The sequence below is a fragment of the Clavelina lepadiformis genome, chromosome 8 (genome assembly GCF_947623445.1).
Source record: "Clavelina lepadiformis chromosome 8, kaClaLepa1.1, whole genome shotgun sequence".
NCBI classification, from domain to species: Eukaryota; Metazoa; Chordata; class Ascidiacea; order Aplousobranchia; family Clavelinidae; genus Clavelina; species Clavelina lepadiformis.
Window position 1 is genome coordinate 7,208,448 of NC_135247.1, and position 13,689 is coordinate 7,222,136.

The following is a 13,689-nucleotide window of genomic DNA, read 5'->3' on the forward strand; positions in this document are numbered from 1 at the left end:
ACAATCTGCTGCTGAACTGAACTGCACAAACTGAAACCATGCATAGATAATGCTTGCAGTTTTAAGCTGACTTTTTGTTAAAGTCTGCGTAGGTTGGCAGTAAGATATATTTTCTTATTCTAGTTACTGTATTGTAATCATTTCATCATTTCTACCACATTGCAGTTTAAACAGTTTCTTACAGTTAAGTAACTTATTGATTGTTTTTTAAACTCTGTAATAAAACAATTTATGAACAGTTAAATTTGTTTTTCCACAGCAAAGGAGTACTTTTCCAAAATATAGTAATATTAAATTTTCAGTAGGAAAAACTAAAATACAATTGTACCATCTGTACATGGTGAGTTAAGCGATCTTGGTCTCACTACAATGAATATATCCATTGTCATTCTCTCAATACTCTCATTGGTACGACATTGTTTTTATGTAGAAAATGTTCACAAGCCATTTTAAGTTTATAAAGTTTATATATGTAACCGTTTGATTGGCACGTAATTGAAAATGTGAGATATGTAGTGCAATGACAGTCTGTGTTTTATGTTTGATTAATGTTCTTCGCATAGCTTTTTTGTTTCTAAATAACTATTTTTATTTATTTAATTTAATTATGTTATATAATATTTGTTTCTTTAAGCATTTATTTTCATTTTTATTATTTTTTTGCTAAATCATCGTCTTGATGTTTTGTAGAACATCCTTTTTGCCCACTGTTTCGTTGATGTGAACAATAAAGGTATCACTATATTATATATATTTTTTTTGCCTAATTGTAATAATTTGTGCTTAAATGTTCCTCTACAAAGAGTTTTGCGTATTTTATATATATATTTTTCATTATATCTATTCATTGCATATTTTCATTAAACTGGTTTATTTTAGCTATAGTATAACTTCCTGAATTACTATATAACTTCCACATATACAATAGCAGCTGGTTTAATAGCACTTTCGTTATTTTTGATTGTATACTATTATAACGGACTTGTTAAATATTTATAAATGTTACTTGCCACGCGTGCATGTTATGGTTATTTGTATTTCAGGATTAATAAGCAGAATTCGTGTTAAAAGAGAATGGACCTATCCACCTATAAACATTGTGGAAACAAGCCCTCAGGCTGTTGCATACTTTAAGCAAAAGATAATTGGAACGGTGAATATTTTTTTGTTTCAATAATATTTACGCACATTTTGTGACCATAAAATATTGTTTGTCTTTTTTGCTTACACCACTATTTTTTAATTAATCTGTATTAAAAATACTATATACGTTATGAATAACTCATTTTAATCAGCAAGAACTACAAACGATTTAGGTTAAATCAAGCACAAATCCCCCCACATATGAACTAATGCCTACCGTAGCTGTCAAAGATGGAATATTTGATCTGGTAACTAACCCTGGATCAGCTTCAGCTGATATTTGGCAGCTGAAACCAGTAGATAGAGAGCAAACTCCACGTTTTACCTTGACAATTTTGGCATTGGATGCTAATGGAAATAAAGTAAGGAGAATTATTTAGGGATATAAGTTTTTCTTACATAATTACTTTTATCCCAGAAATACCTCTTTTAGGTGGAAGATCCTGTTGAAGTTACAGTCAATGTTTTAGATGTGAATGACAATGCTCCAGTATTTGTCCAATCTAGCTTACACGGAAATGTCTCAGAAGCAGCAACAATAGGTATTGCATTTTTTATTACACACTTTCATTGTGACTTGAAGCCAGAGAAATGCAATGAACAGTGTGCTGTTTTTGATGTATTTATATAGGCACAATCTTAAACATGAAAGTGGAAGCAACAGATGCAGACTTGAAGGGAGAAAATTATGGAGTTGTATCATTTTATTATGTCAGTCCAACTGATGATAAAAAATTTAATATTTCCGAAAATGGACAACAAATTCTTCTAAATGGCGAGGTTGATTTCGAAACCACACCCCAATTAACTTTTGTAGTTGTGGCTAAGGATGGTTACCCTGGAGCATCACGTAAGAAACTTTACTGATTTCTTTTTATCATATATTTTAGAAACTTTATTGATATTATTTTTGTCATGGTAAAGGTTCCGAAACAACAGCGACGGTTACAATAACTGTCCTTGACGCAAATGATCATGCACCAGTATATACAAATGATAAGTTTGATACCTCAGTGGGTGAACTTTTGCCAGTGCAGTCAACGGTTATGAAGCTCAGTGCTTCTGACATTGATCAAGGAATTAACAAAGCGGTATGACTTTACTTAACATTTTGCAACAATTTCCATGTATTTTGTTTATGTATGTCAACATTTTTGTGTCAATGTTTGAAATTAAATATGTAAACTAATAAACTGCTCTCCTTCTTATTAAGGTTTCCTTTAAAATTGATTCTGGTAATACTGATGAACAATTTAGTGTTCGTTCCAACCCCAGTGCTGATGGGGATAGTACAGGAGAAATAGTTCTCAATAAGCCACTTGATTTTGAAAGTGGACTCACAGATTTTTCATTACGTGTAACTGCTTACAACAAAGACGCTAAAAATCCTGATCTATACTCGGTAAGTAAAACCTTTAGTGAAAGAAATTCACTGGTTTTTCAATTAGCGTGCATATTGTGGCAAAATACAATGGCAGGTGTTAAATGCAGATTACTGCTTATGTTGAGTTGGCTATAATCCATAAATAAAACCACCGTTACTAACGCAGAAACAAAATCTAATGTATATAATATTTAAGAAGAGTATGAGTCAGATCTAAGGTAGATATAACATGCAATTGTTCTGCAAGGCTTGCATTACCTTTGGTCCAAGCAGCGAGCATCTCCCCTATTGTTACATATATATCATACAACTGCAATTAATTTTGATCAGTAATTAGTGTTATTACCTTACCCTGCATTTTATAGACAACTAAAACCTTTGAGATTAAAGTAACTGATGAAAATGAAGCACCGCAGTTCACACAAGAGGCCTACAGTGGCTATGTAAGGGAAAACAACCCAGATCCTGTACCAGACATTGCAACAGTTCAAGCCATAGACAATGATTTTGGTGGCAACCAAACAGTCACGTAAGCTAGATTTTGTTGAAGTAATTATTATTCAAAAATCCACTTCTAATTGAAATATATCATCGCAACATAAAATATTTACTCATTAAACTTTATTATGTTTCCAAAAATTTGTAGCCACTCTGAGCTTTGGGTACATTTATGAGTTGTATGATACTTTACTTGAATACAGTAGCTGTAACCAAGCTTTACCTGTATTAAAATTTGAGTGAATTCCTAGATACACAATTGATAACAATGAAGGCTGGTTTATCATTTCGTCTGATGGTAAAATCACCGCAAATGAACCAGTGGACCGTGAACATCCATCTGTGAATCCAGTGACCAATATATATGAGCTAGCTGTTCGGGCTACTGACAATCGTAAGCTTATAAAGTTGTCATGTAATGTTTATTGACTTTGTTTAAACTGAAACATGTAATAGAACCCTGATGCTACTTCCATTGTTCCTACAAGTATTTGGCACTGCATCGGCAAATAAAATATTTACTTTTAGATCCAGTGCATCCCAGGTCATCTGTAGTAACTGTTAACGTAGAGATTGGTGATGTCAATGATAACGCCCCTGAAAAAGGGTCAGGATGGCGAGAAATTGTATGTGAGAATGTCAATCGAAAATATAAAAACGTTACAATTGTGACTGTTGTGGATAAAGATACTCCACAAAATGGGCCCCCATTTCATGCAAAAATTTTAGAATACACAGACATCTTCATGGCTGAAGGATGTGAGTACTTAATTTGTATTTTGGTTTAATCATTTCAGGTGGTTTCTTTAAAAATCTTAAAAGCAAATTTGCCTGCAAAAAAATAAAACAATATGGTTGTTTGAACATGTTTTGATCAGGTCATTATTGACTATTGTATAAATTTATGAATCACAGATGATGATGATCGATTTGGAATTTTGTCTGATGTTTTGCAATTTGATGCCGCAGAGCAGAATCTCTATGAAATTCCCATTCAGCTTACAGACTCTACTAGCATACCTGGTGAAAGTGTCATGACTAGTACCCAGACGTTGACATTGTCGATCTGCAGGTATCTGTATTGTATAGACTTTTTATATAAAGTCTGACTTAAAGTACGTGCAACATCTTTAACAACTGCAACAGTTATTACTGCTATGTGTATTGAACATTGCTTTGATTTATCTAAAGTGCTATTTGTAAATTTATGCTCGTTTTTCTCCATGTGGCTTTATATTGTGAATTAGATGTACAGATACCAACAGTGATGGTACTCCATCGGGATGCAAAGACATTATTATAGCTCCCAGCAATAATATAGTCATCATCATTATAATTATCGCAGTCGTACTACTGTTGTTGAGTAAGTTGACCAGCATTTTGTTCTGGTGCATGTCTCTTGCTTGAATAGATTAGTTAATCAGAACACTTTAAATTTAACTTCACTCTGCTGGGTTAACCTTTTTATGTCTGAAACACTGAAAAATTGTTTTTTGTCGGATTTCCTGTTGAGGTGATTTAAATTTTAACAGTAGCTGTTACCAAAACTATTACTTTCAAAGCACTGACAATTTTTTGTTCAGCGGTTCTGCTTGGCATGAAGTTAACAACATAAAGCCTCATGAGAGAAATGTATTAACAATTGTTGCACTTTTTACCTATGTCTGACATTACATGTGTTTTATAGTTGTAACAGTGATTATGTTCCTGATTGTTCATTTACCAAGCCAGTTGCGGGCGCCGGGTTTTCAGTTGCTGCTATAGTAGCTATTATTGCTGCTATTCTTTTATTACTGAGTAAGTGCATGAATCTTGAGCTTGACTTATTTAAACCTGAATATGCCTGACCTAAAATTGATCTCTGGTGAGCCACAAAATATTTTAGTGTTGGCATGTTACTATAAAAATACCACACTTGCATGCTGTCTACTCACTGCATTAATGACACACATAACTGAATAATGAACATGTATGGTAGTTGAATAACTCTATTACAGTAAACAATTGTGTTACTTCAAAGAACTTGTAACAATAAGTTATTATAATAATAATAGTCGATAATTTTCTTTAACTTTTGATTGGATAGCAATCACATTTTCGAAAAATTTATCTAAAACCGCTAAACCCTCTGTTTAGTCATTGTACTTGCGGTGGTGGCCTACAGACGTCGTAATATGGTTGAATTGGAAAAGCAGGCTCTTTTCTTGGATGAGGATGATGTTCGTGAAAACCTTCAAGCCTATCACGATGAAGGTGGTGGCGAAGAAGACAATGTAAGTTGTTTTGTAAATATCATTTTAAGAAAAACAGACTGTTAAGGTTCAATTTGGGTGTTTCTCTGTGAAATGTTTGGTGACATGTTTGTGTGATTATCTTTAGGACGCTTACAACATCAGTGTCCTTCAAGCCCCTCCACCACCTCATCCCAAACGCACAGATGAGCCACCACAGGGACAATCTGCACCATTTCCTAGATCAAAGATACCTCCCGATACTGACATTGGTGATTATATCAATGGGGTAAGATATTTGTTCAGGGTTTAAGCAAAGTGCTCATCATCATAACGCACCAGTGTTTATATTGCGGTTCATATTTTGAAAGCATTCATGTGTTGTACTTTTGTTACAAAAATGGAAATATTTGGCTTAAAACTCTTAGGTAGACACGTTTCGGAGAGACGCCCTTAATTGACATTGTCATTTGGCCACCCTAGCATATGGAGTTGGTGTAAATAAGAGCTGAGACGATCAGCTTGCAACTTGTAAGCGGATTTGACTCCATCAGCAATATTAATTCTAAGGATTTTAAAGTCAACTCCGTACAGGGTCTTCTTGATTTTTCCACATTTCAACAAAGTCTTCCACAAAGCCACTTACTACTTAACCAAGTTATTAGCGTTTGTAATTTGAGCACTTTGTATTACATAGGATCAAATTTATCCCTGTTAGTGGCACTAGGAGAACACCTTTGTTAAGAAAATTCCACTTGAAACTCCTTGTCTTAAGCCGTGTTGTTGAATGATATCATATATGGGTAGGCTTCGGGGCTTAGGCTCTACTGGAGTGTGTGTATATGACACGGCCTTCTATGAAATGTAGAAAAATTAGTTGTCTTCGACACTAGACACTCCATCACAAAAATAAATGTCGATCTGGATTACATTTTTGTCAAAGGAAATAGCCTAACCCACGTCATCTCCTTGCCCAATGCCCATACATACTAGTTACGTAGCCTATGTGTTTGATCACCACCAAAACGACTCGATTGTAGACTTCGTCATTGTTCAAACCGACGTCGGTCGTTCACTTCTTTTGTTGGCTTTGATGAGAAAAGGAACTTAGAGCGCTCATACCTGAGCAGGGAGTCTTTCTTTTATATTTCTACCTTGTTTAGAAAGCAGCGCGTAACGGTTTCGCAATAGAGCGCCCACTCATGTAATGAGCTGTTAGAGGGTTATCTTGCCGTAATTGATGCGATTTTTTTTCTTGTCTCGACCAGTTGCGGTGCAGACTCAAATGTCGCTTTATTACGATAATAGCTTTCGTTTGTGATAGCTTAAGGCGAACTTTGACAAGTTAATTTTTAACACTTATATTGGCTTCAAAATAAATTTTCGAGTCTGTAGTTTCCATTAACATTGAACTACGTTAATTCTTATCCATACGATTTTTAGTTGCATTAATGTTGCCAATTATTGTGCTCGGGCTTGTTGTATTGAACTAACTCGTTACCAGTTTCAAGCACCTCAGTACCTCTTTTAAAGATAACATCGACATGTTAAAGCGCCCTTAAATCCATGTTCACATTACAATTAATATTTAACTAAATGTCACGCGCGGTTTCCTTCCATAGTTAAAGCATAGGAAGTGTAGACCGTGAGCCTTGTGTTAAAACGTAGTGGTTTCCAGTGTTTCCATTAAATAATATACTTGCGCCTTGATACAAAGATTTGTCCATTGCTTAGCATTGTAGATAGTTGTTGTATCGTACGGGTAACTACATTTGTTACTTTCTGCCTATTTGCGCCTTAACACCGATCGACATATTGTTATTTCCTGTTTTTTTTTCTACATATAACCAGGCAAAGGATATTGCAGACAATGACCCTACAGCACCACCATTTGATTCACTTCTGGTCTTCGACTACGAAGGGCAAGGCTCCGATGCAGGCTCCTTGAGCTCGTTGAACTCCGGAACAACCGATGGTTCGCAGGATTACGACTACCTTAACAATTGGGGACCTAGATTCAAGAAACTAGCTGACATGTACGGCGGTGGTGAGAGCGATTAAAACTTGAAGCGCTTTCATAAAACCTGGTTACGTCGGAAAGGAGAAAGTAACTCTGAACGGCAACTGGTAAACTATTTTTACATTACCTGTAATGAATTGACACTTAGTCATAGGACTGTTTGTATGCTTTTTTACCGCCGCACACCAAACCTATGCGCATCAAAAATTTGCTACGCTGGCAGGGATCAGTTGAAAGAATGTACAAAGGTCCTCTTTTTGTTCCCTGCTCTTCAATCTAAAATTTAGCAAACCTTTTCACTAACCGAAACCCGAAAGTAATGAATTTTAAGAAATTTTGCTTGGGTAGTTTTACTTTACCGATATCTTTATGAACTTTTAATTTCACGCTTAAGGTAATTCGACGACAATCCTAATGTTGTACTTGCTATACTTTTGTGTTTAAGTTAATTTGTGCTAGTTTTGTCTTAAGAAAGTTATAATAATTTTTATAATCTCATGCATTTTATGTATATAATGAAATATGAAAAATGTCATATTTTTATTATAATTTTCTATATCTACATTTTTGTAATTTTTTCGGACAAACTTGAACGGTATGAATTGTGCTATCACATAACATGAATTGTCGATTAGGAAGCACCAGATGGCGGCTGTCGGGTTTGATCAATATACGTTCATGTGACCTTATGGCAAACACCGTATTGGTATACTTTTCTTTTCATAGCTGTGCGATATTGATTTTATTGCTTTTCTTGTCGATGCTTGGCATGAAATTAGTTTTGTACAAATCCATTCTGGCTTAACTAACCCAATTAGTGCTAGTCACAGTTGCGTTTGTTTTGCAAGAGTACGTTTTGTTTTCAAACCAGCAGTCGCCTGTTAGGGTATGTTAACCTAGTTGTAAATAACGCCCGGTTGCCATATTTACTTTGCTATTGTAGTTTTATTTTTTATACGTGCTTCGCAATTATCTCATGTAAACTACAAATTTTTTTGCCTATGGCTTACAAATCTTGGCATTGTGCAGCAATGCAAGTGTTAACTGGTACGATGAATTCACTGGGTTACTCTGCATGAAGTTACATCCTATAATCATTGTGATGAATTTACATTCCTATAACCCGCTTCGCTATGACGGTTGTTGCACCTTTCTTAATATGCTCTTTGGTACATTGTGGTTTGCATATCTTGAACTACTCGCAATGTGTTTTTACTTTATGCGCCCTTATGGAAGTTATTTAGCTGCCCGAAGTTTTTCGACTTATTTACCCTAATGGCTTGTTTTTACATTACGTCGTTTGATACGTCGTCGAAGTGGCTGCGTGTAGTTAGTGCGACGTGCCTTTTGAAATAAAACAACTTCGTGTCCTATTTGAGACTTCAGCTGGAAGTCGATTCTTCATCAGATAGGCCGGAGCTAGAACCCCGCGCGGGTTGTGGCACCCACGAGAGCTTCGCTGCGGTTGCGGTATGGTTTCAAAAATGCGGGGCAGTTGCGAGAACCCGCAATGTTTCTGCACTTTTTGTGGTGTAGGTGCTGGTACCCGCATTATGATCATCACAGGTTTCATCTATTAGGTGAATTACTTCTGTTAAACACATGGATATCAGTTCCTTTTGTTTGCTTCACCATGAAATTAAATAAGGTCAAATATTGTTTCTCTCCTTTTGTTATCACCAGCAACAGTAGGAAGGAAATTCAGGCGATAGCTTAATGCTGATTTAATCAGATTAACAAACCCGACCCACAAAAGAACATGAGATGCGAAGTGACAGACTTGTTGTTTTATCACTAAGGTAAAAGAGTCCTTGTGGTTTACGTAGTCCAAAGACTAGATTAATTGTCGACCTGCAATCACAATCGTTATTTGTATTCAGTATGTAACTGTTTCAAATCTCCGTTGCGAAAACTTTAATCACGGCTCTATTTTTTACGATTTTAATCAATATTACTCCCGCCTTGTTATCGAACTCTGTCTTGCATAAGCAATAGTCGCATCGTTTTAGTCTCTAAGGTTAGTTGGAAAGAGCAGGCTGCCTTGTACTCTCGTCAAATTTGGCAAAAATAGCAGGTAATTTTTTATGCGTTATGACAAGCAAACAAAGTTTCATAGTAGCAGGCCATGTTGCCAGACCATTCTCTCCCTTCCGAGTTATTAAGCTCACGACTGGAATTTAATCTCAACACCAGACCCAATTTACGTTTTAGTGGGAGATTTGTTTATTGGATGTGGTAAAAGGGAGTTATATGGAATGTTTAGGTCAATATGATCCTATTATGATATAATGTGTTATTTTATAGAGCGACATGGTTTCCTAATATTGCCATGAATTTCAAGCTATTAAATATGCCAATCTTTAAAATTGCTTTGTAACTCCCAGATCAATTTTGACACTGAGAAAGTATCCCGTAAGTTTAACGTTTTAATAATTAATGTAGTAGAACAGATGGTTATATATGGTTTAATCAAAGTCAAATAATGGAAAATGTGTGACTTTTTTCTAGGCTTTTGAATGCAATTTACTTGTTGCCCTGACAAATTGCCTACGTCTTTGAAATCAAAAAAAGTTACACGATTATTTGTAGGATGTTGAAAAATATGGTTAGGTTATAATTACCGAGTACAAAGAATTTAACCAAGTAAGTTATAAGTGTTTATTGTAGGCTTATGGGCAATGTTTTTGCATTACGCACAAAAATGGCAAGAAAACAGACATAGTGTTTTGTGTTCTCCCACCGTAACGAGTATAAACGTAAAATTACAGCGATATTCTCATTTCGTTGTCAGTTATTTTCAAATCGTTAAGTATATTCGCTAGCGTCATTTCACTAAACTAAACATTGGTTCATAACATGCTGCATGATGACATGTGCATAATACTTTCAACGGAATTCCATGAATAGCCTGTTTTATTGGCTAATAACTAATTATTCTAGGTAAACTTTGTCACTGTTGAGGTAGTTGGCCGGCCAACAGCGCTGGAACGACCAAATTTCTTTTGGCTAAAAAATTTCTGGCGAGTTAGTTCACGATATTCGTGCGCTCCATCTAGCGGGTCAATTGCAGTTGGAGCTTCTTTTAGCATCTGCATCTGAAAAGTTAAGGCTTTATGTAAAACGTATTGTTTCATACAAATTATATAGATCTATATTTTAAATTATATTACCCGCTGTCGAAGTATTTCGATGTTCTTTTCGAGTCTTCGATTTAACTTTTCTCCTTTCCTTATTCGTGTTTGATTGCAAAAAAAATCGTTTTTCAACTCCAGAACTTCATTTATCAATTCAAGTTGGTGAGATGCCAATTCAATATTTACACGTTTTGTTTTTTGTTCTTTCGTTATTGCTTTAACTTTGTCCTTAGTAACTAAATCAGTGAAATGGTTTGCAGTTGATAGACTGAAACAAAACACAAAATGCGATGCGATTGTTATAAGAAACCTGTAGCCTATATGCACACAGTGAAAATTCGGTAACCACACAGTTACGTACATGCTAGCAGCCCGCTATACGTAGCCTATACCTTTTGCGTAGTTGTTGATTTTTCATTAAAGTGTTCCTGTTGTTTTCGTGCGCCTTTTCCATTTTTTTCTTGGTAGAATCCAATTCTTGCAGTATATCCTGCTTTTCTTTTGTCCATTGACTTCTTTCCTGATCTATCTCTTTCTGAAAGGCGGTTAGGTCTTCTCTTAAAGCGTCAACAACTTGATTCAATTGCATGCATCTAAGGAAACATTTAGATCGCCTTCACTTGTTGCCCATTTAGAGCTTATTTCCTAAAATGTTCAGATGAATTTTCAGCGGCTCAGCCTTACTTGGAACCCAGCGTAGAGTTTGTTCGTTGTAATTCTTTACAGTAACCATCCTGTTCGTTATAGTTTGCTTTCAACTTTTGTAACATCTCAGCCATATTTTCCAATTCTTTTTCTAACCGACCATTCGATTCTATTGTACAGCTAATATTTAACAAGAATTTATTTTTTATCACCAGCAAAAACTATAATTAAGAATTAAATTAGGAAAATATTGACTTATGCTTAATATAAATGGAACCTTTTAGTTTGTTATTTTGTCGCAACATCCATTCGGCTTCTTTTTTCATCTGATCGCGTTTCTGCTCGAGCAAATGACAGTTCCTTTCCAAGGTTGTATTCTTCGCGTTCAAGTCATTAAACTCCTCGCGTAAATTAAAGTTACTTGTTCGCGTCTCATTCAACTAGGAGGAAAACCAAACCGATTACTATTGCTATATAAGCTCAAAGCTGTTATTCACTTAAGGTAGGTCTTTATCATATACATTATACCATATTGTAGTTAAAAAATGAATTAAAGCTGATGAATGAATGAGACGTTGTGGTCTGCTGTTGTAAAATCAACTATATAATATCTTTCTGCGTGTAAGTAGTCGTAAAACACATGATGAACCATCCATTAAGGCCAAAACAGAAGCCAGGGTAATATGTTACAAAAAAAAACATGTCAAGTACGTCCCAGACAAAGTATATGCTGTTTAATGCAGTTTAGCCTTAGACATGTACTGTGCCAGAATTCCAGAAAGTTTTACAGTACATTTTTTGGTTGTCGATTTAAATAGTTTCTTTTTCGAAGTGACTATTTCACCGTTAGTACAGTAGGTCACGCAGTCCGTTAGTTTACGAAAATGGGTATATGCAAAGCGTTGAGTTTAGTTATATTTAAAGCTTTTTTGGAGTTAGATAATGATTAGAATGTAGCTTTAGGTTAGGCTTAGGTTACTATGTTATAACATTTAACTTGAGTTAACAAGAAACTATGAAAAATAGTTTTAAATGCACGTTTTTTTCGAGTGTAACAACCAATATTGCCAGCCTTTCCTTTTATAAAACTGTATAGAAAACATATTCTGCACTGGTTGTCTGGGAATTCATAGCAGATACAATGGTTTATTTTCTTTTGCCATATGGAAGCAAAAATTGCTTACATATATTTATAAATACTTGATTGTTTCTAAAGCTACAGTTAAAATCGTACTGCCGTGCTTTTGGTTTCGGCATCCGATTCGGGCCATAAATACTAGGTCCATTTGCATCTTTATAACAAAAAGTAGTGTACTCGTTGAGATGAAACTTTCTTATAATTAACTTCATATATCAACTGCATTTTATATTAATAGACCAGGGGTGGGCAACCTTTTTGAACCCGAGAGCCACTTTGGTTGTTAAATTTTTACTGACGAGCCAAGTCATAAGAAATTATGACGTCATAAATAGTTTATGTCGTTTAATTGTTCCATATCTGCATTCCTCAATCGAAAAATATCATTAAATTTGGATAATTAAGAACTTGTCATCAATGCTGGCCTAAATAAGGAAAAGAAAAAGAGAGAAACGTTCATAAACGGTACTCTTGGTAGCCTTCACAATTTTTTTGAAATTTTACGATTCGACTAGAAGAGCCACAAAAAACATACCGGAGAGCCGCATTCGGCTCGCGAGCCGCAGTTTGCCCACGTCTGTAATAGACTGTACCAGGTATGCCCACAATAACCAAAACATATGAAGGTCATAAACGACCTAGAATTCGTCTGGGCATACTAATACGCAGGCATATGAGGTAACTTTGCAGCATAGGCCTAAATTTTCAACAGAAATACGTTTGCCTTCTTGATCCAAACATACTGAAATAATTTTTTATTATAACGTAACTGTGCGTCGTAACTTATTGATCTTGTAAGCAGAATTGTTGCCAGTTTACAAAGTTTATAGGAGCTACCGGTGCTGATACAATGAGTTTATTGCTAGTTTATTTATTGACAATGTTGTGACATTGCTTACTTCTTTGCTCAATCTTTGCTTGTCCGATTGTAGTGTGTTGCTTTTTTCCGTGAGTTTGCTGACATCGCCAAGTAACTGACAGATGAATTCTTCTCGACGCAAAGCAAACCTTTGATTATACTCGATGTACTTTGAATTGCTCAGTGCTAACTTTTGCGTTTCGTCAATAAATATTTCTTTTATTTCAATTAAGTCTTTGTCGTTCTGTAACATAATAATCCCTTCATAATTATTTTAAAAAATGCCATCCTAATTATATTTTTGTCATATTCCTACATGAGTATATTTCAGTGCTTTTCAACCTGTGGAACTGTACGCATTTGTGGGTGTAGACAAAAAATCTAGTGCAAATAACGAACACCGCGCGGATGAAATTCGCCTCTCTGATTTTAGGTTATTTTTAAGCAACGCTGATTGGTTGTGCAAGTTTGGCGTTTTCACACTTTCCCTCGGGTCGGGCCATAGTCGAGTCAAGCTCATCCGCGATGTACGTTGCACAGTTATCGTAAAGCAAATCCAGTTTTGTCAATATAACTTCCATGCATCAGACTGCCATTAAAAAGAGCGTGACAGAATGTTGAAGTGTCAATAAAAATA

At 35.3% G+C, this 13,689-nt stretch overlaps 2 protein-coding genes across 3 annotated transcripts; one reads left to right on the forward strand and one right to left on the reverse strand.

Moving 5' to 3' along the window:
* Positions 1-235: 235 nt before the first annotated feature.
* On the forward strand, positions 236-8,649 carry LOC143468758 (cadherin-2-like). 2 transcript variants are annotated; one of them, XM_076966132.1, is made up of 16 exons: positions 236-408; positions 691-733; positions 1,044-1,153; positions 1,317-1,505; positions 1,577-1,685; positions 1,775-1,993; positions 2,068-2,234; positions 2,357-2,545; positions 2,893-3,056; positions 3,277-3,419; positions 3,554-3,784; positions 3,941-4,097; positions 4,273-4,388; positions 5,162-5,298; positions 5,405-5,545; positions 7,108-8,649. In XM_076966132.1, the coding sequence occupies exons 1-16, from the start codon at positions 370-372 to the stop codon at positions 7,315-7,317; spliced, it is 2,364 nt and encodes a 787-aa protein (XP_076822247.1). In that variant the 5' UTR covers positions 236-369; the 3' UTR covers positions 7,318-8,649. The 2 variants fall into 2 exon arrangements, with proteins under 2 accessions (XP_076822247.1, XP_076822248.1); XM_076966133.1 differs by lacking the exon at positions 4,273-4,388 and adding an exon at positions 4,713-4,822.
* A 1,563-nt stretch (positions 8,650-10,212) lies between these two features.
* On the reverse strand, positions 10,213-13,305 carry LOC143468674 (uncharacterized). Its single transcript, XM_076966009.1, has 6 exons — positions 13,093-13,305; positions 11,333-11,495; positions 11,095-11,224; positions 10,803-11,003; positions 10,447-10,678; positions 10,213-10,371 (listed from the first exon to the last, which is right to left on the reverse strand). The coding sequence occupies exons 1-6, from the start codon at positions 13,303-13,305 to the stop codon at positions 10,213-10,215; spliced, it is 1,098 nt and encodes a 365-aa protein (XP_076822124.1).
* Positions 13,306-13,689: the final 384 nt, after the last annotated feature.

Excerpts from the sequence above, each read along its gene's own strand:
- LOC143468758 (XM_076966132.1), top strand. The coding sequence starts at position 370 with ATGAATATATCCATTGTCATTCTCTCAATACTCTCATTG. Across the intron at positions 4,098-4,272 it reads TTGACATTGTCGATCTGCAG|ATGTACAGATACCAACAGTG; the intron begins GTATCTGTATTG and ends ATTGTGAATTAG. Across the intron at positions 5,299-5,404 it reads GTGGTGGCGAAGAAGACAAT|GACGCTTACAACATCAGTGT; the intron begins GTAAGTTGTTTT and ends GATTATCTTTAG.
- LOC143468674 (XM_076966009.1), bottom strand. The coding sequence starts at position 13,305 with ATGTTACAGAACGACAAAGACTTAATTGAAATAAAAGAAATATTTATT. Across the intron at positions 11,225-11,332 it reads ACAAAATAACAAACTAAAAG|AATCGAATGGTCGGTTAGAA; the intron begins GTTCCATTTATA and ends GCTGTACAATAG. Across the intron at positions 10,679-10,802 it reads AATCAACAACTACGCAAAAG|TCTATCAACTGCAAACCATT; the intron begins GTATAGGCTACG and ends GTTTTGTTTCAG.